Source organism: Ceratosolen solmsi, unplaced genomic scaffold (genome assembly GCF_000503995.2).
Source record: "Ceratosolen solmsi marchali unplaced genomic scaffold, CerSol_1.0 scaffold30, whole genome shotgun sequence".
NCBI classification, from domain to species: Eukaryota; Metazoa; Arthropoda; class Insecta; order Hymenoptera; family Agaonidae; genus Ceratosolen; species Ceratosolen solmsi.
The window spans coordinates 4,695,510-4,720,573 of record NW_011948421.1 but is presented as its reverse complement, the minus strand read 5'-3'; the positions used below and the strand labels follow the sequence as shown (position 1 = coordinate 4,720,573).

The 25,064-nt window shown below is 25.3% G+C and overlaps 1 protein-coding gene across 2 annotated transcripts in view; it reads right to left on the bottom strand.

Annotated features, from left to right (window-relative positions):
- fng (Fringe glycosyltransferase) overlaps window positions 1-24,946 on the bottom strand; it is an 89,294-nt gene extending 64,348 nt beyond the window's left edge. For both annotated transcript variants that reach the window (XM_011498575.1, XM_011498576.1), the window contains exons 1-4: window positions 24,230-24,946; window positions 22,636-22,896; window positions 11,201-11,249; window positions 8,446-8,548 (exon numbers count right to left, since the gene is read on the bottom strand). In XM_011498575.1, the coding sequence (XP_011496877.1) occupies window positions 8,446-8,548; window positions 11,201-11,249; window positions 22,636-22,896; window positions 24,230-24,496 (680 nt within the window). In that variant the 5' untranslated portion in view covers window positions 24,497-24,946. The remainder of the gene's footprint in view (window positions 1-8,445; window positions 8,549-11,200; window positions 11,250-22,635; window positions 22,897-24,229) is intronic.
- Between the last annotated feature and the right edge of the window lie 118 nt (window positions 24,947-25,064).

Sequence of the window (25,064 nt, the reverse complement as noted above, 5' to 3'; positions counted from 1 at the left end):
ACTGCAATATTATATTATTAAAAGGAGAATTTAATAAATTTATTGAGTATTTAGACAAAAACTGATAAATAATAATCATAAGAAAAATTTATAAAAGAAACTTGAATAAACAATATTAAAATTAGAACGATTATTAGAAAAAAAAATTAGAACAATTTTTCTGACTTAAAACAATCACAACAATAATTAATTTATTTAAAAAATAGTAAATAGCCTAATACTTAATTTTTCTTATACTAAATACTAAATACTAGATAATACTAAAATATAAATATACATATGGTTGGATAAAAAATATATTTTACTAAATTATCAATACTTCTAAACTCGATACACATAAATTGGATAATTAAACTACTTTTTTAATAGTAATAAAAATGTATGGAAGTAGCAAAATTTACAATTTTTTTCTAAATAATGGTAAAATAAACCCGTTCCATTGTGCAATACGTATCTTATACTTTTCTGTATAGGAAGTTATTAACAACTTATGCGATTATATTTATATATTACTCATAAAATTTATTAAAATATTGTAAACAATATGATAACATTATTTTATTTATTGTATACAAATTATAATTCTACTAATAAATTCCACCCTAATAAAGGCTTCAAGTATTATAAAAAAAAATTCATTTATTGTTTAAAATTTATTACAAATCTAAATTCGTAATTTTATGTAGTTTTAAAATAATTAATTTTATTTAAATGACAATAGGTATTAGAAATCTTTTTTTTTTTATAATACTTTGTTAATTGTACGTTGTTAGAGTATGATGAAATAAATATTCATATTTTTGCAAAAAGTTAACATTTTTAAAATAAATAATGTGTTTTCTGTAGTATCTAGAAAGCATGCACTATGCAATCGCTAATGTATGCTTTTATGTGCACACTCTGGTTTTATTCTATCACCGACAAGAAAACTAAAAAGCGATGAATGGAACACATCATGGCGTTGGCTGCTGATCCTACTGTACTTTTTGCTGTAACATTTTTTTCTGGTTGCCCCTTTGCTCTCATCAAGGAGACACAGGGATTGAAGTAGTAGCAAAGGAAAAAGACAGGATAAAAAAATACAGTGAAAGAGAGAGAGAGAGAGAGAGAGAGAGAGAGAGAGAAGGAGAGTAATAAAGAGGACCACAAAATTGAAGAGAACTGTTGGTGAAGGAGAAATAAAAGGAATAAAGTAGAAAGAATAAAGAGGTTAAGTGAATTTGAAGAAAGTAAGAGAGATTGAAATAAAAAGTAAAACAGAAGAATTAAATGGTTTGCAAAAAATCAGACTTAATTTTTTAGAATAAAAATTCAAATAAATTTAAAAAAATTAATATATGATTCATTTTCATCAAATTTTTAATTATCTTCTTTGTTATTATCAAATGATTATTATTAAAATATTTTTTCAAAATTGAGTTGTAAGCGGTGAAATATTATATAAAAGACATTTTTAGTATATAATTCTATATATAATGATTATTAATGATTGAATTATACGCAAAATGTTTATTCTGTATAATATTTTAAAGAAGAAGTAAAATAATGAGTGAAAAGAATTTATATCATTTTTATTTAATCAATACTTATTTAATATTTTAGAATCATGTGTTAAAGCACATAAAACAAATATATTATTTACAGTTAATAAACATTGTATTAATAATTGAATAAAAATTATATTATGGTACTATGAGCATATACCTATTTAGATTACTTAAATTGCAAATATCTTGATTTAAGTTAATAATTATAGCAGATGTATTTAATATAAATAATCGTTAATTTTATAATTTTTAGAAAATTAGTTGAACCGTCATTACCTAAGCCAGAATATAATTTACTAATATCGGGTATCAACCATACTGCATCACAAAAACTATATGGCATCATATAATAGATTATCGATTAGACTTTTATATTATTTTATTATTTAAATATACTTAATTAATAATATTAATAATTCTATATTATCTTATATATTAATAAATATTGAATAGTGTTATTTTTACATTTATTTTATAACAAAAAAATCACATGCAACTTAATTTATACTTCAATTGTCGTTTATATAATTTAACTTCATTAGATAATTAGATTTATTTATTTGTATGAAAATCCCATAAAAAATGTACATATTAAAAGAGAAACAGGGGTAAGCGTATTAAATATTTCATAATATTTATTAAAATATATGATAAAGGAATTACTTAGAATTTTGTGAAATTATTAAGCGTTTATTAATAGTATTATGAGAAAGTGTTTTTAAAATTTTAAACAAATATCAAATATGAATCAAGTAATTAACTTTATTCTATATGCAGCTGAATTTTAGTATTAATTTTCAAACTATCGATTTGTTTGAATTTCAATAGAAAATTTTATAAATATAACTATTGCTTCACATTTTTTAAACAATAGTAATATATTATTAATATAATTTAGTTTTTAATACATAATAAACACAAAAAAGTGTTTTGCAATTCCATTTTTGAGAATGCTAAAAAAAATTTTTTAATAATAATATATAATATTTTATATAAACGCCTTGAAGAATTATTTGTAAATATTATAGTATTAATAATATCATTTAGTTATAGTTCAATTTTTTAAATAATTTGTCTATGCTATGTACAAAGTTTAAGAAAATATTCTTATCATAAGTCAATTTATGTGGATAAGATTCATATGTAACATAAAATAAATGCACTTAGCGGTGTCACATATTAGTTATTCCTTCTTTATTTCTTTTTAAACAATTGATTACTAATAGATAGGTATTTCGAAATTATTAAAACAAGAAAATGCTTTATAACATAGTAAAATTAGAATAAATAATATTTAAATACTGGGTTAATATAATCCAAATTGAAGCTCGTATATCGAACTACAGGAACGAAAGAGAGAGAGAGAGAGAGAGCGAGAGAGAGAGAGAGAGAGAGAGAGAGAGAGAGAGAGAGGGAGGGAGGGAGTAGGAGAGAGATGAAGGTGAAGAGAACGAAAAAGGATGAAAAAAACAAAGATATATAAGCAATGAAACTGAATCGGCCAAAAACGAAGAAATTTCATATATAGAAAGAAGAGGAAGGTGCGCATAGTGAACTGGAATTGAAAAGAGAACTACAGAGTAAAGAAGTTGCAGCAACATCGGCACAGCCAGAGAGCCAGCGAAAGAGAGGAGAAAGAATTGAAAAGAAGGCGCGTCTTTTCGTCGTCTCTAAACGCTTATTATGCGGCATTACCGGGCACCATTCGAATATATAATACCACAGTCACGCGACCGTCCGCGTTCGTCAGAAGCGGGACGAGTTTTTCTCCTCGGTGCCTTATTTTACCTCTTTTCTTTGGTTCTGTCTTTTTCGCTCCTTCCCGTTGTCTTCTTCGTCAAGGCGTGATTACCACGAAATACCCGACCCCCCGAGAGGTAATTACGCTATGCGCTTTTTATCGATGGCGAAAAAGTAGACACGAAAACCACGCACCATGCCAAAGAAAATTCGATAACTTTCCATTTTTAACTTTTTTATACACTTCGCATCTTCAGTTATGCTTAGATTACTACGAATGATATTTTAACCAAAACGAAATAATTTTTATTTGTCCATTAATAAACGGAGAAAAGTAATTTATACTAATTTTCAACTTGTGAATGTGACATTACAAGTAAAGTGGCATATTTCAGAAGTATAATATTTTTTATTTATAAATTTAATATTTATAAATAATATTTAAAAATAAGATAGCTTTTAATGCGTATTGATAAATTAATATAGGCTATTACGTATTTACAAGTACAGTAATGTGTCCTTATTAATATGAAAAAATCGGATGCAAAAAAATCCTTGTACTAAAAAGGAAACTAATGTTTATAAAACGTTTTACATATAAAAGAATAAAAGAAAGATACTTTGCAGTCTGTCAAAATTCAAAGTAAGGACTTGATTTGTGTATATATATAGTTGTAGTAAGAAATCTAATAAAAAATATTAAACATAACTATTCTATCACTCATTACATTAGATAAAATAACGTATGGCTACCTTACAATAATATAACAAAGACAAAAATAAAATAATAATATTTATAAAACTCAACAAAAAAAATTTGTCTAAAAAGTTTACTATTTGAATGTATTAGTATAATAAAATAATTGATATTGTTTTAATTAACTATCAGAATAAATAAGTTTATATTATTTATTACATAATAATAATAAATAATTAAATATTTTAATTACATATTGCTTATAATTTAGATTTTAAAAATATATTAATTGCGAAATGATTTTCTGAATTAAACACCTATTAATATGCAGCAATAATAATATTAAATACGATTTGTCTACAGAATAATATAAAAGGTATATTTGATAGAATTCTAATATTTATTCTCAATTAAAATTTTACATGATTACGTATTAAAAATAAATTTAGTAAGCATAATAATTTTTTATTAACTAATAAATAAGTTTTTATCTCATTATAAAATTATTTATTATTAATTTGTACACATAAAATGGACAAATAATTTGTGTTATCTTAATACATAGTGATTAAAAAAATGTTTATATCATTAATCATTGTTATAATAAATTACCCATTGCTAAAAATAATTATCAATTATTAGTTTGCGAATAAAATATATAAAAAGTTTTTAAAAAAAGATTGAATTGTATATTAATATAATATTAATGTTATATAATTTTATACATTTATTTAGTGTTATATTTCAAAAAATCACAAAAATATAATTATTTAATGATCTTTTATAGTATATTTTTATATGTTTATAGCATTGTGCAAAAATTAGAAAATTATTAAATAAAAAAAATTGATAATAAATAGATAAGATTCTAATATATTAATTCACATATCATTTCATAGAACATATATAAATTTAATTGTTTTGCGAATGATATTAAAACGAAATTAAATGCGAATTTCAAGAATAATATTTTTACTCGTGATATCTAGGAAGAGAGAGAACAGAATCGTCGAAGGTAGATCGAATTCTGTTTCAGAAACAGGAGACGCACGTGCCCGCATCCTTAAATACGAGAAGACACGCAAGACGACTACACAAGCGATTCGCAAAGGGATCTCAAGATAAATGCACACTATAGTCATTATGCATATATATTCGTTGTAAGATGAAATCATCCCCAAAGCAGCTGCTCTTATTCGTTTGTATTTTATGTCTCCTTTAAAACTTCTAAAGATATAGAACAAACCAATAACATGATATATCAATATGAGATTAAAATAGTTGAATTTAAGAGTCGTCTATAAAATACTATTCTTATGTGTTAATTGCAAATAATATGGAATATTTTTCTTATATAATAATACATATATAATATATAGAAACCTAAAATTATATACCAAAGAAAATTTTAAATGTCATATGATGTGAATAATTTATTAAAAAAAAAATTTAATATATAAATATTGCATTTCTTATATCTGTTTACCCTAATCGTAACCACCCCAGTATAATTTTAGGTACTATTTAATAATATTGATTTTTTAACTAACACTATTTACCAAATAATTTCAATAAGTTAAAAATATAGAAAATTAACAGAGAATCATAGGCAATAAGACAATTAAAATTAATTAATAAAGTATATTAAAATCAGAATTAGCCAATACAATCTATTAAAATGATATTGACGATATTCATTAGTTAAAAAACAATGGGTAGATTAAAATAAATATTTTCAGACTAAAAGAATAGTACCTATTACTTGTTTTTTAAATGTGTTATTGTATATTTTATATGTAGACGAAGTAATAAAAAAATAAAAATGAACTGAATCATAGACTATGAACTGTATAGTAAAAATAGCATGGACCATCTATTATGCGGGTAGTGGCAGTATTTTACGAGCTAAAATGTCCAGGTCGTCATTCATGTGTTCACTCACGCCTATGCAAGTGCATTAAATCGTCTAATCATCAATTACAAAAAATTTTTATGTCGGTAAATTTTATTATTACCACCATGTTCTTTACATTTCTTTTAATGTTTCAAAATCGCTATCAACTTTTACACTAAATGGATTAAAATGAATGGAGTAAGACGCATGCTTTAATTTAATAATTTCAAATGCTTAATTCGGTTATATAAGTTTAAATAAATATTCCTTGTTTAATAAGTAATAGAATATTCCTTGTTTTATTTCAAATATTGCTACATATTTTCTACATGTTTTAATAAAATGCCTCATTTTACATTTGCAATAGATTACTATTATAAAGCTTTTATATTAACGTATTCCAATTATTAAACCTTAATAATATTACTAAATATTGATTAGTGTTATTATAATTAATAATAACAAAGGTTTTTTTAATACAAGCTATTGTAAATAAAAGAAATTCTTTCTTATGCAATATTACATATTAAATATCATTTTATATATAAAAATTATATCTACTTATTACCTACTACTCAGCAACTAGAAAATTATTTTGATATATCATAAGAAGAAAATTCCATTAGTTAATATTATTCACAATCATTACATTTACATTAAATAGTTGTAACTAATGTGTTTATTTACTTATCAATCTGAGTCATATTTTTAATTATATTTTAAAATGGATAAAGCACCTTATAATATACTGGAAATATATTCTATTAACTATTACAATAGTTTGATACATAGAGCTAAATATATATTTTATATTGATTTTAATTTATCAAGAAGACAAATAATATAATATTATTTCATCTAACTTTGTTTCAATTACTAATAGAACATTATGTATTGCAAAAAGAACGTAAAATATTATTATTTTAATGCAGTTATATATTTTCAATTAATATGAATTTAATATAAAAGCAATGTGAATCGAATTTAGAATTTAGAATTTGACAAATGGCAGTGTACCCTCTTTTAGTAAATAAGGTAAAGGACAAGTAACTGTTACCGTTTTATTAAAAAGTACAAAGGGAATTATGTTAAATACGTTTATATATTAGATATATATAAACGATAAAGCTTCCCGCTCAATTAATCAGTGGTAATTTATGATTGGACACTAATACACTAGAGAATATGATAAACTGGAATATTAGATTACCTATTACAGTCTATTGCTTCAAATGAAAGATATATATTTATCGTAATGAATAAAATAGTCACAAATTTTTAATCAATCAATTTGAATGTAGGCTTTAGATAACAATGTATAAAATATAAAGAAAATGAAGTGAAAGAGAATTTAAGCTATTTACTTTTGGATTTTATGGTTCTCACTCACGCGAATAACTTTGCAAAGCATATGGACTGCGACAACGTAATGATGTCATGAGTTGTATCCGCTATCCTCCTGCCTGTCGCCCCCTCTTTTTAAAGTATCTCGTACACTAAAATATACGATTCTGAAGTTGCTAGCTTCTTCGGGGAACTCGAACTATTAAAGTTTTTGTATCATTGCTTAGAGATATATATGAATAATAAAATTATACCGCACATAGTGAATCTTTCTAGGACAATACTGCATATATGCGAAATACCACAGAGATAAGATTCATTTAAAAATAGAAAAAATAATTGTTAATACTTTACATATTTGTTATTAGTTTTACTTTTCATTTTAAGTATGAGAGATAGTAACTTAAATTTTACAATAGTAATATTTTCAAGGATTTATAACTTCATGTAATATTAAATATATTATTTATCGATTTAATAAAGACTACATTAAAAAATATTTCAAATATTAATTAATAATTATGTAACTTTAATGAATTTTATAATGATATAAGTTACATTTTTTCTATCATGCCTCCAAATATTTTGAAGGTCTATAATATTCATTATGAATAATACTCATATTTATTAATAATACGCATTGCTTTTCATTCAATAGATTGAGATGAAAAACCTCAATTTTCATAAAATAAATAATAGAATTAGATATTATTTTATTAACAAATAAAATTTGTAAATTTTGTAAATTTTTTAAATTAAAACTATAGTTTTGATAAAGGTATTAAAAAAAAATATTTAAAACTTTGTTGTAATCTTTGTATTGTACAAAATTAATTAACATAAATTGATTATAGGCTCTTATTATGTTTCAAAAAGTAAAAACTTACATTTTTTCTAATCTCGTTTATAGTAATATACAACGTTCATTTCATGAAAACAAAAAATGAAAGAAAAATAATAGGAAGATTCTGCAAAAAAAATAATGAATTCCGTCATGGGAACAAAACACCATAAATTGCACCTTTTCGTCGATAAAAAATGCAAAATACCTCATTTGAGCCTTTAAAATTCCTCATGTGACCGTAAACCAAATGATCGCCTCTAAATGGTCATTAATATTCATAGAGGATTCTACTGCTATTAACAACTCAAACACATACACACTCAAATGAGTATAGATACGAAGGAAAAAAAAATAAAATTATGCATCATGCATCACTCACTTTCTACTGCTCTCAAGGAACCTGTCGAACTCCACCGACATTTTACAGCATAGAGCTCGTCTGCTGTGTGACGACGAGCATTTCGTGTTGATCATATGGCCATCTGAAAAGCAAGTTAAACTGTAAATGAATAGTTGAAATAATTATTAAATAGATAGTAAGCGATTAAAAAACCTATTTGTATTTTACTGTTAATTTCACTGACTTGAAAAAATAATAATTATTTAAATATTTCGCTGAATTTTCTAATTTATATTAATTACAAATCCTTAATGGATATACATAAAAAATTTATTATCTTATTCAATGAATTCTATTGAAAACATAAAAAGTATATTTAAAGTAAAAATAGTCATTATATGTTTTATACTGAAAATATTAAAATCTGAAAATATATATTTTAACAACAATATTGAAGTAATTGGTATTATATTAATAAATATTGGTATAACAGTAAAATAAAATATCAAATAGTGCATAAAATTTTAAACATATGATTCAAATTACGAGTTAAAAATAATTTTTATTATATGTGAATGTTCTTCTTGATTATTAGAAGCAAAACAAGACTTACATGCGTAACAACGTAATGTTTATATTAATATATTAAAAACTATAAAAAGTAATAAAAAATGATACAATTAATACTTACGACAATGGAAAATAATGCTATAGTTCCAACAAGCTTAGCTTAAAATTATATTTTCTGAATCGAAATGAAATTTTAACTTAATATTGAGCAGATTCTAAAATTTGATTTAATCTTTAATTGAATTTTACAAGATATAATATGCCGAATAGCAGATACAATAATTTGAATAAAATACCAAGTTTTTTATAAAACAAGTTAGAATATTTTCTCAGATAGTTAGATCTACAGCTCGTGTACATTTATACCAAACGTCAGATAGTCTAAACTATAATATATTTAAGTAATGTTTTAAACAAGTCTATATTATTTTTATATTTAATATTTAATATATACATATTAGAATTTCATTAATAATTAGAATCTACAAATTTGTAATCTTTCCTATTTTCCCTTCTTCCTGTGCTGTATGTGCTTAATTTATTATCGTAATATCTTTCATTAATTAATTAATGTATGTGTAATTTTAATACTATATAATTTTAATATTATAATATAATAAATAATAGTATAATATAATAAATAGATAATTTCATGGTTTTGAAATCATAAACATAATTACATATATTTACATACATAATTACATAAATTAATTATAATTCAAATGGATTAAATTTTCAGGTTGTATTAATAAATTAATATTAATTCAATGAATTGATCTCGACATTAAATTTTAAAGATGATAAAATTACAGCTTAGAATTATAAAGAAACTTATTATCAAAACTAATTTCATAATTTTTTAATATTTTTTTAATTTTTATCTGAACACCGAAGCTCTAAATCTTATAGTGTTTAATTAATTAGATTTTACATTTGTTTACATGTAATAAAATTTTATTTTCCTCTAAATATTATGAAACTATTTTATTTCATAGGCAATAAGAATATTTGTAGTATGTAGTAATCTATCACTCTAAAATTTGAAATGTAATTCTCAATTGAAACAGATATATATATATGAATACCATCTATAGTTTACAATCCACTAAGAATAACAGTAGGCGAATTATACATAAAGTGGTACGATAGTAAGAGTACTTAGAGAAAAAAAAAAAAAAAAAGATGATAGCGCAGCAAATGGGAATGCAGTGTAAGAGTAAAAAAGATGAACGCGAAACGAGGTAAAAGTATCTTGATATCTGGCCCGTGAACACGTGTTTAGGTCAAATGTCGAATAAAGGCTCGCGTGCGGCCTTGCTTCTTTTAATCCTATTACTTTTTTCATATTAAACCGTATAGCACCTTCTGCCGGACGCCGCTTAATTATATCTCTTTTTTATATATGTAGTATTTCTTACAATCAAACTTCTTCGGTATATTCTTTAAGAAAGATTGCGTTAAGATTTATGTCAGTAAGGCCACCTTTTACATGGAACTTATAGAGTCTCGATCGAAAAATAATACTAGAAATAAAATAAGAATTTTTATTTATACAGTGGCACTTTTTGCCTTCAAGAAAACTGTTACATTCTGGAATCCAGAGATTTATGACTTTGTCTGATGTTTTCATTAGAAATTAAATATTTAAATGTTTTATTATAACTTAGTATTAAAAGAATTCTATTACTTTTTAACTGTCATATAATAAAAATAATTAGTTATTACACGCTTTCATATACACCTTTTATTATTAATATTCGAATTAATTTGATTAAAATGATTCAATACTCTAGCTCAAGGCTAACGCTGAATATTTAAATGAAAATCTTATTTAAACAAATTAATTTTACACATTTATACCTTAGATACATAAAATTTCGAAATTATATTAAAAAATATATCGTAAATGGGTATTGGACCGTTCTACAGTACGTTTCAATGCTTATAATGCTTATCTTCTTTTTTAATAAATAGAGTAGTCATTATATGAGTTTTACTCTAATTCATAATTGAGTGTTAAAAACAAAATTATTAAAAATATTATTATCGACAAAAGTATGTAAAATCAACTGAATGTAAGAAACTTAAATAAATTTTACTAAAATATATTACTTACATGTACAAAAGTTATTAAAATAGGTAAAAATGTTGTTTTGTATAAGAGATAAAAATATATTTTTTATAAATAATTATTTGTATTATTAGCAAAATAAACAACACTTACTTGTTTGGTTATGAAAATACGGGTCATCTCTATCTGTAAAAAACCATGTCTAGAACAGAAAAAATATATCTTATAAATTTATTACGCATTAAATTTTTTTATAAATGTGTACTTATAGGCAAATGCACAGATATTTCATCAATTAATATGTTTGATTTAAAAACAGTTTATTTTATAGAAATTTTCTTTAAATAAATAATCAATATAGACTATATAATATATAATAAATAGAATTATTTTTAGAAAGCTGATTTAGCTGAAAAATGTAGCATAACAATTTTCCAACATCTTTTAAATGGGTAATTTCTCAAAATTTTTAGTGAGAACAAGAAAAATTCAGAGCAACATGTTATATAGGAAAACCAAATTAGTAAAAGCCTCATACAAGCATTTTAATGGTCCTTACTTTTAAAATTAAGATGTTAAATTAAAAAAAAAATTATACTTAAGTATAATGAAAAAAATGAAAAAATCCGAATAGCCAGTGTATAAAATAATATTATATAAATATTTTATAATATAGAATAATAGTATTAATTTAAACTATTATTAAAGTGACTGTGAAAAGAAATATATAACTATATTATCTATCTATCTATATATATAAATATATATTGATCTATATCTATATTTTATATAAAAAAAATTTTATTTATACAGCAATCTATACACATAAATAAAGGATTACTAATATATTTACAGAAGTTTTTGATCTAAAAATTTACTAAAATATTTTCTTTTAACTAAGGAATTAAACTATTTAAACAGATGAACTAACAAGTTGCACATTAGTTTATTAATTAAAAAGTGTAAATAGTTTATAAAGATATATTCGTAGTTTTAAAAAATCTTATTATAATGAATTTTGTATATTATATAATGTATATGTAACAAGTCTAGTACATGATAAACATATATTACTAATTACGACCATATAAAACGTTTATATTATCCAATAACAGCAGGAAAATCATATATTTACGTAATGTTAAAAATTTTATCCTTAAAAAATAGATTTCTTTGATACTTTCGTATTTTATTTTTTTTATTTTTCATCTTCCTCTAGATATTATAATTAAAATGGAATATAAAATTTAACAAATTTTTTAATTATATTTTAAACCACTATTTAAAAGTATAAAATGAAAAATATATAGAAAACATTTGTGTAATTATATAAGAGAAAATAAATATTTTAAATATTCATAGAGCATACAATTCTATTAATATTTTAATATATGACATAAAATTACTTTATAAAAGATATATATTATTCAACATTAATTTAATACTAAAGGTTTTAAAAGTAATAGAAACTATTGCATCAATAAATACAGAATTAAGGAAATAGCAACATACTTATTCTCAAAAGTAGAATGAAATTGCCATTTATCACAACGGTACAGTAAATATTCACTAACATATTTCTATACATAAGATATAAATAGATACACTTGATTGTCAACATTTTTTTTCGAAAACTGGTACAGTGACACAATTTTGGTGAAAGGTTTATAGCACAAAGTAATACTCAAATTATATTGTCGCCAATGCCTAACAATAAAAATAAAATGCTCAACCAAGACACATAAATATTCTGAAAAACGTGTCGACGTTCAGAATTTTCCGCTACGGTAGCGAAAACGCAGTCATGACTAGCGCAAGGCCCATGAAGATAAAAAGTGCTGAAAAGGCGGTAAGCGAAGAGAGATGTATGCATCAGGAAAAAGCGGCAAAGACATAACGATTTGCAAACCATCAGAAGGAATCTTGAAATGTTCGGGGACCATATCGAGTCGATTTGGATTAAATGGATAAAGATGAACGAAATTGAATCGACATTTAAACATTATAAATTTACCTGACAAGTATTTCAGATAAAATTTGTATTTATATAAATTATTCCAATCTATATTATTCTATGATATTATTCTAAATAAATTTAAAAAAGCCAAAACTTAAATATTTTAATGAACAAAATAATCTTTTGCCATTTAATTTATAATATTTAAAAAATCGGTAGATTAATTTATTTCTTAAAAAAAATTTTTAAAAAAAAATTTTAAGGTAAATGTAAATTAAATTATTTTGTACAATATAAAATTGTAATAAAAATATGTTTAATAATAATTTTATTAACAAATAATTATAAAAAAAGGAATAGATTTATAAATACGTAAATAAATTGTCGATAAATAGATAAAAGACAACTAATGAACAAAAAAATTAAAAGAATGTTAACATTAAAATTAGACATTCCATTTAACTACATTCAAGTGTATACATAAAACTTAATAAGAAAACTAGCTAATTAACCAAGTAAATCAACGTTAAATATGAAAAAAATTTTTTGCATCTTTATCATTAGATATATAAATACTAAAACTTTTAATATAATTTATCAAAAACCTAAATCATCAAAATTCATAATGTATTGTAAAGACTTAAATAGAAAAACAGTATATCAATTGACCATAAAATTTCGTTTATTAACAATAATTATATAATATAATCTTATATGGTAAAATTTATTTAATTTAAGTATAATATTATCTTTTTTATTTTATTTTTATTTTAATCCATAAACTGGTTGGAAATACCTTCATAAACTATCATACAACAATATATATATTTCATAATATTCAAATAGTCATTTAACTGTTTAACAATAATTTTTAATCATTGATATTGAAATACTTCGAAAAAATTGCTAAGTTTTTTTGTATTTCGAAATATTATATGAATTTTTTTAATCAAATCCGTTACAATTTATAAAAAATAACGCTATACTTTCCGCTTAAAATAATAAACATATTAGTTTATAAACAAATTTTTATCCACTCACCCATAGAAGCGCATACAATAATATTAATAGAATAAATTATAATTAAATATTAATTAACTGTTAGTTAATATTTTGCACTTTGAAAATAAAATTGCACTTCCCTTCCTTACGAGTACATAAAAATTATTATTTAGAACATTTTAATAATAACAAAAAGTATTACACTACCATCTAAATTATATAAATTAATTAAAATTAATGAAGGGATTGTACTTTTTTCCTTCTGTATATAAAAAGTCTAAAATGTGATGCAATTAAGGAATGCAATAAAGAGAAATCAGTGAAAAAAAAAGTATAGTGAATTGTCGAGGAATGTAATATTTGAGACAAAAAAAATAATTCACAAAGAATATGAGGGATTTCATTTATGATTCGAAGCATACATACATGGATACATACATGCATACATACATAAATACGTGTTTGTATGTGTGTATGTGTGCCTACTTTTACAATGTACAAGTAAAGCACAATGAGAAATACAGAGACATTGATAGCGAAAATAAACGCCGTAAAAAGGCAGCGACAAAAGAGAATGAGTGTAAGAGAGATACAAAAACAGAGACAGAAATGGAATCTGCGAGTTTAGTATAAGCATTCCTTGAAAGAAAGCGAGACCAAAGAAGCGCTAACGAGACATTCGTTGCGAGTAGTGCGATGAAATGAAAAAAAGAATTAGTGTGATGAACATTTGTGCTTACGTGACGTCATGTGTGCGGCGTCGTATTGCAGCATTCACTTAATGACAATTAATGACAGTAATTATAATCATTTAGTCATTTAAACTTTTGAGTAAAATACAATAAAAGCAAATATTTAAAAAATGAATTAAAAAATTATAAATAATATACTGATTTTATTATTATTTACAATTTTACAGAAAATATACGTACACGGAATATTTATATAACAATTTAACATCATATATTATTAAAATGTTTTTATAATTAATGAATTTTAATATTTGCTGAAAATTGTATTAACGAGTTAGAAAATTAAAAACGTATAACGTACACATTTATTTATACTTATATAAATTAAATTTTGCGTTTACAATAAAATATTTAAAAAAGACAAATATTCAAAGTACAATACAAATTTCATTATAATGTTGTTAATATTCTATATTTTTTACAAATAGATAGTGCCATAAATAATTAAATGAAAATATAAATAGTTTTATTTATCTATTTACATTTTTGCTTGTTTCATTCGATTTTTGAATTACTTAAAATGTTATAAACTTAAAGTATTATATATCACTATTATAATAGATAAAGAAATTTGTAATCAAATAATAATTTAGATTGAATTCAAATCATTAATTTCTTAACATTTATATTTTCGTTCTATTTATTTCATTACATAAATTTATGCTAATTTATATTACTAAGAATGATATTAATATATTAATATAAATAGGAATAATATTATCTATATTTACATATTATTTATCAATAACATAACGTATTTAATTTAATGACAAAATTTAATAATATTATTGTAATAAATTCTTTCTAAATTGTATAACCAAGTTAATTAGTTTTGTTTAACTAATTAACTTTTGTAATCTAATTTGTACATTAGCCATGAAATTAAAATATGTCTAGTCAAATCATAAATACAATAATGTTTTGTTTATTTTAAAATATTATTAGTATGTAACAGGTATTTTTAGTACCAAAATGATGGAAAAATATTCTAAAAATTATTTTGTTATAATTAATCATAAAATTGACTTCAAAATATAATGTAAAATTTATAAATAGTATTATATTAATTTTTATGCAAATATTATATTTTAATAACATATTAAAATATACATTATATATGCATCAAAATATAATTTATTACAAAAATTTATGCTTACATCACAAAAATAAACTTATAAAAGAGTACCGTATTAATCTATGTGAAAAGTAAAATTTATTGACTATTATAAATTTAATTTATACACGATATTAACTATTTGATATAATTTTAGTATAAAATATTAGATTACGTATTTAATTTATATAAATTTAAGTATTAACTCTTTTAAATACACGAAGTTTTTTTATTTATTTAAGTATTAGTTGTATGAAGCAAAAAACATTATTAAACATTTTTAAGTAACGTACATTCACGAATAAGGAAATCTTTATAAAAGATAGAAAAAATAAGCTTTTCTATCTAAAAAATCTAATTCTAATTAAAATTTTAATCTAAAATTTTATTTTGTAAACAAATAAAATAAATAATGTTAATTGATCAATTATTGCTGTTCAATTTGTAAAAATTAGCCTGATAATCAATGTTCGAATAAAGGAAAAAAAAAACAAAAAATTGAAGTTAAGCAAAGACGACAGCCACTTCATCATACAATAGAAGTATACTACTAGTAGGCAGGAATAAATTACAAAAAAATTTAAGCCTATGTATATATAAAGGAATCTTTGAATATCAATAAATACACATTGCTTACAATAATATTTCTTTGTACAAAAAGATACCATTAAAAAAACATAATGCTTATTTAATTTAAATAAATGGTTAATATTTTATTTTGAATGATAATCTCGTACTATTATACAAAATAAATATGAAAAAATTCAAGTAATTTAACTAATATGCATAGCTATTTATTAATAACAAGAATAATATATATATATATATATATAATATTTAAAATTTATAATTAGATGGATATATAATTAAAACATTGTTCGAACTAACATTTAATTATTGTTAAATTATAATTTAATCTAATAATTATATTTTTTATTATATACCTTTTTTCCATATATTTATAATTACAAAAATATTTACATTTAACTTTACTTGGAGAGATAATTCTTTCAATAAATATTACATTAAAATTAATACTAACAGAAAGTAACAATATTTTCTTAGATATCTAAGTTTAATAATGAAGTTTATGTTAATTAAATTATATTTGAAAAAAAAATTTATTATTTCTTTTTATTAGTTCTATTCATTCTTATAGCATATTTAAGTGCCTTTTTTCAAATTTTCTTGTCACAATAATGAAGACTCGAGCAATTTGACACAATGATTCTGAAAAATACTTACATATGCGCAGGAGTAGAATATGGCTTTACAGTATCTTGTTTTGAAAATTTTCTTGTCAGCACTGCTGCCAAGTGATTTCAACAATGACTTTCAAATTTCTGCGCTCATTTTACATTAAACGCGTCTTCGAATAATAGGAAATAATGTTCTGCTCGAGCGACGAAAATAAAAATAGAATTTCATAAAATAGGATTTGATAGAAATGAAGTGCAAAGCTATTTATTTTGCAATCAATTTATCGAAATTTTTGAAAAAAAATAAATTAGTACTTATCCCAAGTTATGTATTATATGCTTACTGTATCATATACTTCATGATTGAAATGTAAAAATGCCAAAATTAACAATATATCTGTTATAATAAGCTTCAAAACATAAAATATTGTACAATGAATGCATAAAATTAATAAAACTATAAACTTTCATTAGTTAATTCGTATATTAATATTGATGTCTTGTATACTTCTACTGCTGCGATTATTTACATAATTGATGTACTGTAACATTTGTAAATGACCTAAATCTTATCTCTAAACTTATGAAATGTGTATAAGCATTTGCTTATAGTTACTAATTTGAATTCTATCGAGTATTTAAACTTGATCTTAAATATTAAATAAAAATTGCAAAATACTTAAAAAATTTGAATGTTAAGAACAATATAATGAACTTTATATTAATATTGTGAATTTTATGAATTTTACTAAATTTTACTAAAATAAAATATTATGAATTTTATTTATTTTACTGAAGTTAATGTAATATATATCTCTAATATGTTTTACAATATATAACTTTTTATAATTTCATTCGAATTTGACATTCATTTCACTTATTTCTGAACATTGTTCTCTAATACATTAATAAAAAAAAACTAACTGAGATATGCTAAATTTATTCGGTGATTACATCGTCACATGCGAGATTACGCAATAATCAATTAAATTTTTGTTCAGGCAAAGAAAGATATCACTCTTTTCTAGAATAATTATAGTGGCAATGGAGTTTCAGTTGGCTCAGCAAATATATAATATCGAATAACAGCTACCAAAGTTAAGGAAGACGCAAAAAGTAAAAGAATGCAAGATAGAATCTTGACTCACATCGAAAGATAAATGACCGACACCTCGGATCGTTTCGCTGAGCACGAGTGCAGGAAGGCAAAAGGAAGGAAAAGAATGATGAAGAGAGGGAGAATGGATATAAGCAATCCTTGTGGTATTGCAGCCACGCTCTTGCCACCCCTCAATTTCGCTTCGTGCAAACCCCTCATTACGTCTCGATCTTCCCCTCACTATGTCTGCATTCAATTTTCGTTCTCTCGCGCATGCACTGCGCACCGGGAGGAGGCCGCGGATTTCGATGTTGGCGGCTCTTTCTCTCGCGCGCGCATCGCTTAATTATCGGCAGAGAGAAAAGAGAGAGAGAGAGAGAGAGAGAGAGAGAGAGAGAGAGACCACTAAATCCGCGGCACGGGCTATGGACCTTTAGTGCGTCATTTTGCCGGCTATGGAGCAGGAGAAGCGCGAGGTCGAGGGAACACTTGAGAGGTCGAAGGTAAATCCGTGAGATCTTCCCACGAGTTGAATCGCCCAAACCGTCCATGCGCTTATTCTGGGTATAAGCGATACGCGCTGCGTTTGCAGACGTTCCGGCAACTATCATACGTACGTTACGCGCGATTTTCCTCTTACTCGGTGACTCAAGCCTCGACATACACGAAATCCAAACGCTTAAATTGGCCAGCCATACAATTATTGATTAATTTCAATCGATCGATTTGAATAAGATTATTTTATGATACAATACTTTTCCTACATATATTATAAGGTAGAGAATAGTTGATATAAAAAGAGAAGTCAGTTTGATTCGTTAAAAATTTCAAATAGTCCGATATGTGTATCATATTACATATTTATAAGTGATCGCTTACACTCTTTTAAATAATCTCACAGCCAAGTAATTATTGTATCTGTTTTTTTTAATAAAATATAAATTAGAAAATTTAAAATAGCTAAATCTAACTAAGCTAAATGTAATTTAGAGGTAATGAATTTTCTTAGAAGACTAATATTAGTTAAGAATTTTAACGAAATATATTATTTTTCTTATTTATATTTATTAAAAAAAAAATAAAGACAATCTTACTCACCTTGTTAACAGAAAACGCTAAATTAATATGAATATATATGTCTTATAAAAGCAATTTGAATTATTATTAAATAACACTAATATCAATATAACTCTCGTGTTTATTAAAAAATAAGATAATAATAAATCAAATTATTATGCAGACAACTCAAATAGTTAATTCATAATAACATTAATTTAGTTGTTATTTGTTTAAAATCTAACTTTTTCTAACACTTTATAGAAAATTTACAAATATTTGATCAATAATTTAAATCTTAATTTCTATTACAAAAATAAATATATACTTTATAAAACATTATTGTCAAATCTTCTATGAAGCAATCATTTAAACACTAGTGAACGTTAACTAAAGATTCTCAAAATATTTTAAATATAGAGTAATAACTTTTATAAAAACAAAATCTAATTTGGTATAATCATATTATTTAATATTGCAAATAAAAAACAAAAAGATTTATTTCTAATCGCCAACAACAGATGATAATAACAATGGTAAGACTGTGCAATCTTTCATTCATAGTTTCCTTATCATCTTATTGTAATAACTTGCTTATCACTATTATTTATCAAAATGATCAACTCACTACATTTGCAATTAGCAGGTCGCGCACACTATTGGTGCTGATAGTTATCGTTCAAACTAAAAAATCTATATAAATTGAAGAAAAGGAAGCGAAAGCATTAAAACAAGACTTTCTTGATTGCACGCACGTACATCATGAAACTCAGACTCGTATACATGCTTACGAAGTACACGATTTACCGACAGTCTCTTCGAATCTTTTCTTACATACGACCATACAATGAAAAGTTATTTGAATTTCTATGAGTGTTACAAACTTATGTGTGAGAAAAGAAGTTAAGCAAAATTTTCTTTTCTTTTCTTTTAGAAAGTTTGGACAAATCTCGCATTAAAACCATGTACTAAATGTAAAAATTATTTATTTAATGTAGACAGTATACATTACCTAGAGATAAGTATTCAAGATAAATTCATAAAACTTTGTTTTTATTATTATTGCTTTATATTAAATCAGTATTATATTAAATACATTCTCATTTATTCATTTTATTTATAAAAAAAAAAAAAAAAAAAATTGTCTAATGGCAGTTAAACGCGTTACTATAGAATTAAAATTTCAATTCATTAAAAAATATAATAAAATTAAATTATGAATAATTACAATTATATTGAGTTGCTGTGCGATAAATAAACATCTGCTTATAGTCACGTATTATAGACACGTAACATAATGATATTAAGTTTTTCCGTAAACATGCGATAAAAAATATTATTATTCTTAATACTATAATCGCTGTGTATATAAATTACAAATAAAAATGATTCTCTTACGCCGCTTACACTTTCTTTCTTAAATTGACATATGTTGAACGACCGATTTGGATTGAATTGTTAGTTTACTCAAATTTTTTGCACTTGTTTGAATTCAATATGGAAATAGCTCCGAAAAAAGAGGCAAAAATAATAACAGGCAACTGGCTTTATTGACCTATCAATGAAACGATCGAACGGGGAACTGGAAAGGCGGCGGCGCCTCCCGCTATCAGCACCGGTCCTCACACTCCGCGAAGGAAAAGGAAGTGGAGGGGTTAAGACGAACACATTCATTGTCTACACGCATGCTTGCACCTCTTCTCACGTGTTCATATGCGCGACGTATCGTAACGATCCACTAGGAGTTGAAATTGTCGGCATGATGAGCGTGCCGCGATGCATTTCGTGAGAACACGGGATTTATGTGTTCGCCTTCCCCTATTTTTGCGCACTCTTGGGCCTTCATTAAAGTGCTTCATTTTCGCAGACTTACACTAGGACGTAAAATGGATTGCGCTTTTAAAGGAAGTAAATGGAACAACAGGATATTTCTCTAATTAATTCTTATATTTTACATTTGTATTGACAATTATATAATGCAATAAAGAAAATTAATTTTCAAGGCATGCAACTATTGTGGTATTATGCATTAATTGTCGTCTAGATATATTTGTTTGAATTATACAAGACTATCTAATGATAAAAATGGGCAAAATTTTAAGTTGTTAACAAATTAACCATTAATAGAGTACTCTAAAATTATTTTATACTACTCTAATTTAATAACAACTTAAATATACTTAAATTTCAGCTAACAACTTAAATTTCTCGAAATTTTTTATTTAACTCGCAAATCATAAAACAAAAAATTGTGTAAACTTTCATTTATCTAAAAATTAGAAAATTTTAATGTAATACTGGTTTTGGTAAGATTATACGTGATTTAAAATTGCGTGTAGATATTATTACTTGATTCGAATAAAACTTAGAGAACTAACGATAGATAAATTCAAACCATGCGTATTACATAATACATATAATACATGCATATTAAGAAAACCAAGAGTTAAGATATATATATATATATATATATATATATCTTAACTCCTGGTTTTCTTGTATTAGCGAGTAAATGGAATTTCTATTGAGATGTCATGTGTTTTCAGTAAAACTAATTTAAGAAGGAATATAAGCGAACGTTTTTAATGTAATACGAATATTTTCAAACAAATGAGCATCAATATAAGTTGAGATTAGTTACTTTCCTAAAGAATTAATTTTATATTTTTAGTAACAAATGTATATTATAGATTTCAAAATAACAAACATGTACTATTCTCTTAAATATTATAGAAATTTTTACTTTGTGTACGTAATAAACTATATTATAACAAAAATAATTGGTAAAAAATTTTCTATATCTATTCTTATTTTCTTTTATTACAAACAGTTATATCTGAATACTAATTATGTTTTGTTTCAATAAATAAATGTTTTATCTAATGAAATATCTAATATTTTTATTTAAATAATCACTCTATATATGATTACTATGAGAAATAAATGTTTTAATTTCAAGTGAAACACACCTCTATAAATTCATAATTAATTTTTTGTTGTCGTTCGTAAGATGCTTGTACGATAGACTTTTAAATTCAGTAGTTCAGTAAAAATTAAACTAAATATTTAGCATCCCAACAAAAAGATTTATTAATGTGTGATTCATTCATTCATGATTAAATTTTTCTCTATAAATTTTCAACATCAAAATACAAAAAAAAGTAACTATTTGCTATATAAGTAAAAATATACTTAAATTATAACTGACATCGCTAGAATAAAATCGAAACTTGTATATATAATTAAATCAAGACTTAATGTTTTATCAAGAGCGCCATAATAAAGATACCGAATTTGTAGTTTTATCAATTTGTCCAATAATTTAACAGTACAGTCGATTTTTACGAACAGAAGGACTGGAGAAAAATCTATCAAAAATTAAATAGGGTGTATATTATGCTTAACTGACCTGATCCTTAGCGAATTGAAACCATGTGTTGATAATTGCAGGTAGTCGAGAATGATGATAATGCCTGGTCGTTTTAACACTGATAAAGACGTCGTCAAGATCTGTGGAGAATGGCGCTATTGTCGCAGTGGCCACCGACGGAGTGACCGCAACTGTGTCTTCGGCGACGACGCCTGCGACACCAAATCTAACGAGCCGTGGCAGAGGCATCTCCAGTGACACATCGCCGCTTATTTCATCAACACTTTGATCATCGATCCACTACGATTTTTCGGAAAAATAAAAGTGATACTAATGTTTAATGAAAATACTATTTTGCACAAATTTTAATTATGGTTTTAAATACTTTTATTTTGTTTACAATCTTAACTATGAAAATGTTACATGGCTTTAAAATAATAACATTGCCGGAAGAATTTTTAATGAAATTCATTTATTATGCTTAAAATAAATGCTTCTTTAGAAATTATTATTGCATATATATTGTTGAAATAAATCACAAATATATAAGGCAAATATTGAACGATATTCAAATTAGTAATAAATATTATTTATCTTGAATTTGAATCTTAATTAAATTTGAATTATAAACAATCATTAAAAATAATAAAAATGTGTTCGAATGATAAAATCGTAAACTAAAATTTTGTCTTTATCAACAATATATTAATTTTTTTTACTATCATACACGAATTTATACGAACTACAAATGATAACAAATAAGGATCGATAAAAATATTTTTTATTCCTACTGAGATGTAAATTCAATTAATTAGTATTTCAATTGATTATATTAATAAACCTTAATTTTTATAGAAAAGTTTTAAATTGATTTTAAATTTTTAAATCTTTTAAATAATAGCAAAATTACATTTCATGTTATGTGATAAAAAAAATATTAATTACACGAGATTTTTGTTATGATTTTACTTAAAGCCGTCCACACGAATTGCTTTCAAACTAATATTAAAGTATTTTTATGTTTAATGTTAAAATTATTTAATCAAATAAAAATCAAATAATAAGGCGTGTGTGTTTATATGTGTAATTGTAAAGCTTTGAAAAGTAAATAGAAACATGGAATTACATTGAAACTAATAATAACCAATCAGATATTACAAAGATTGTAAAATTATTTTCGTTAGACTTTACAATACACGCGATACTGGAATTATGCGTTAGATTCAATAGAATTAAGAAAAATGCATTTATCGAAATATACCTTTCTTCCCTACTTTTGATAAACAAAACATTACGTGAATGGATATAATTATCAAATAATGAAAGTAAATAGAAAGAAACAGAAGGGGGAGATGGAGAGAGGGAGAGGAAGAAAGAGAGAGAGAGAGAGAGAGAGAGAGAGAGACGTAAAAAGGAGGATAAAACTTTCAAAGGTTATAAAATTTTTACGAATCAGACGGAAAGAAATGGCAAAAGTGGCCACTATGGCTTAAATGGTAACAAAATATTTTATCACGATAACTGCAAAGTCACCCTCGACTTTGATAGCGCGCAAATAATGTAGGTGCGAAGAGTTGACATTCCCTAGAAGCTAGCCTATATTCGAATTATGAGCAAAAATTATGGTGATCACCTGTCTGGGAGCGACGGCTTGGTAGAGTAGAACAGTCGCGTAGGCGGTGGCGAGGACGAGCACCAGGGCCTGTAGTACCCGTCGACCGGGCAGGCCTCGCGACATGGCGCCCCCGCCCCCGGGCCCCGGCTCCTCGAGGGCGAGCTCGACGACGGCCTGCTGATCCTCCTCCTCGGCCACCTCAAGCAGACAGTTAGCCGCTGGGCAGAGCACGCGCCCCCAGTCCACCAGGCCCGAGCGCGCCGAGCCCGCGAGGAGGACGCTCATGGGGACGAGGGCGCTGTCGCGACGCAGGCATGCGCCTACTCCGGCTCCGGGTGCGCCTCTCTGCCCTGCAGTCAAGGCGGCGGACAATGCCAACTCACAACCCCGAACGCTTCAATTTGCCACCGGCTGCGTTCGACGTCTCTCGATGAGCTTACGCCTGGCCTTCGAACGGTCCTATACGCCCTCACATCGTGGACTCTTGGACTCAGACATTGCAAGGCCGAGATGCGCACGTCCGGCTGCGATCCTGCCGATAGGAGCGGACATTGGACTCGCAAGCTCGCATCGCGCTGCACGGATTATAAGCTCTCTCTCTCTCTCTCTCTCTCGCTCTCTCGCTCTCTCGCTCTCTCGCTCTCTTTATACGTTTACCGACGAGTGACCGCTCATAAAAACTCTGACAATTCGAGAATTCGACCGAACACTCGAGCTCCTCGACGAATGGCACGGGCAAAAGTGCCGGTCTACGGATGCCCGTGCGCGAAGACGAAGCTACGAGAATCGCAACAAAAATAATAAGCGATCGTACCACGACGACGGTCGACCACCGACTGAAACCTCGGCTGAA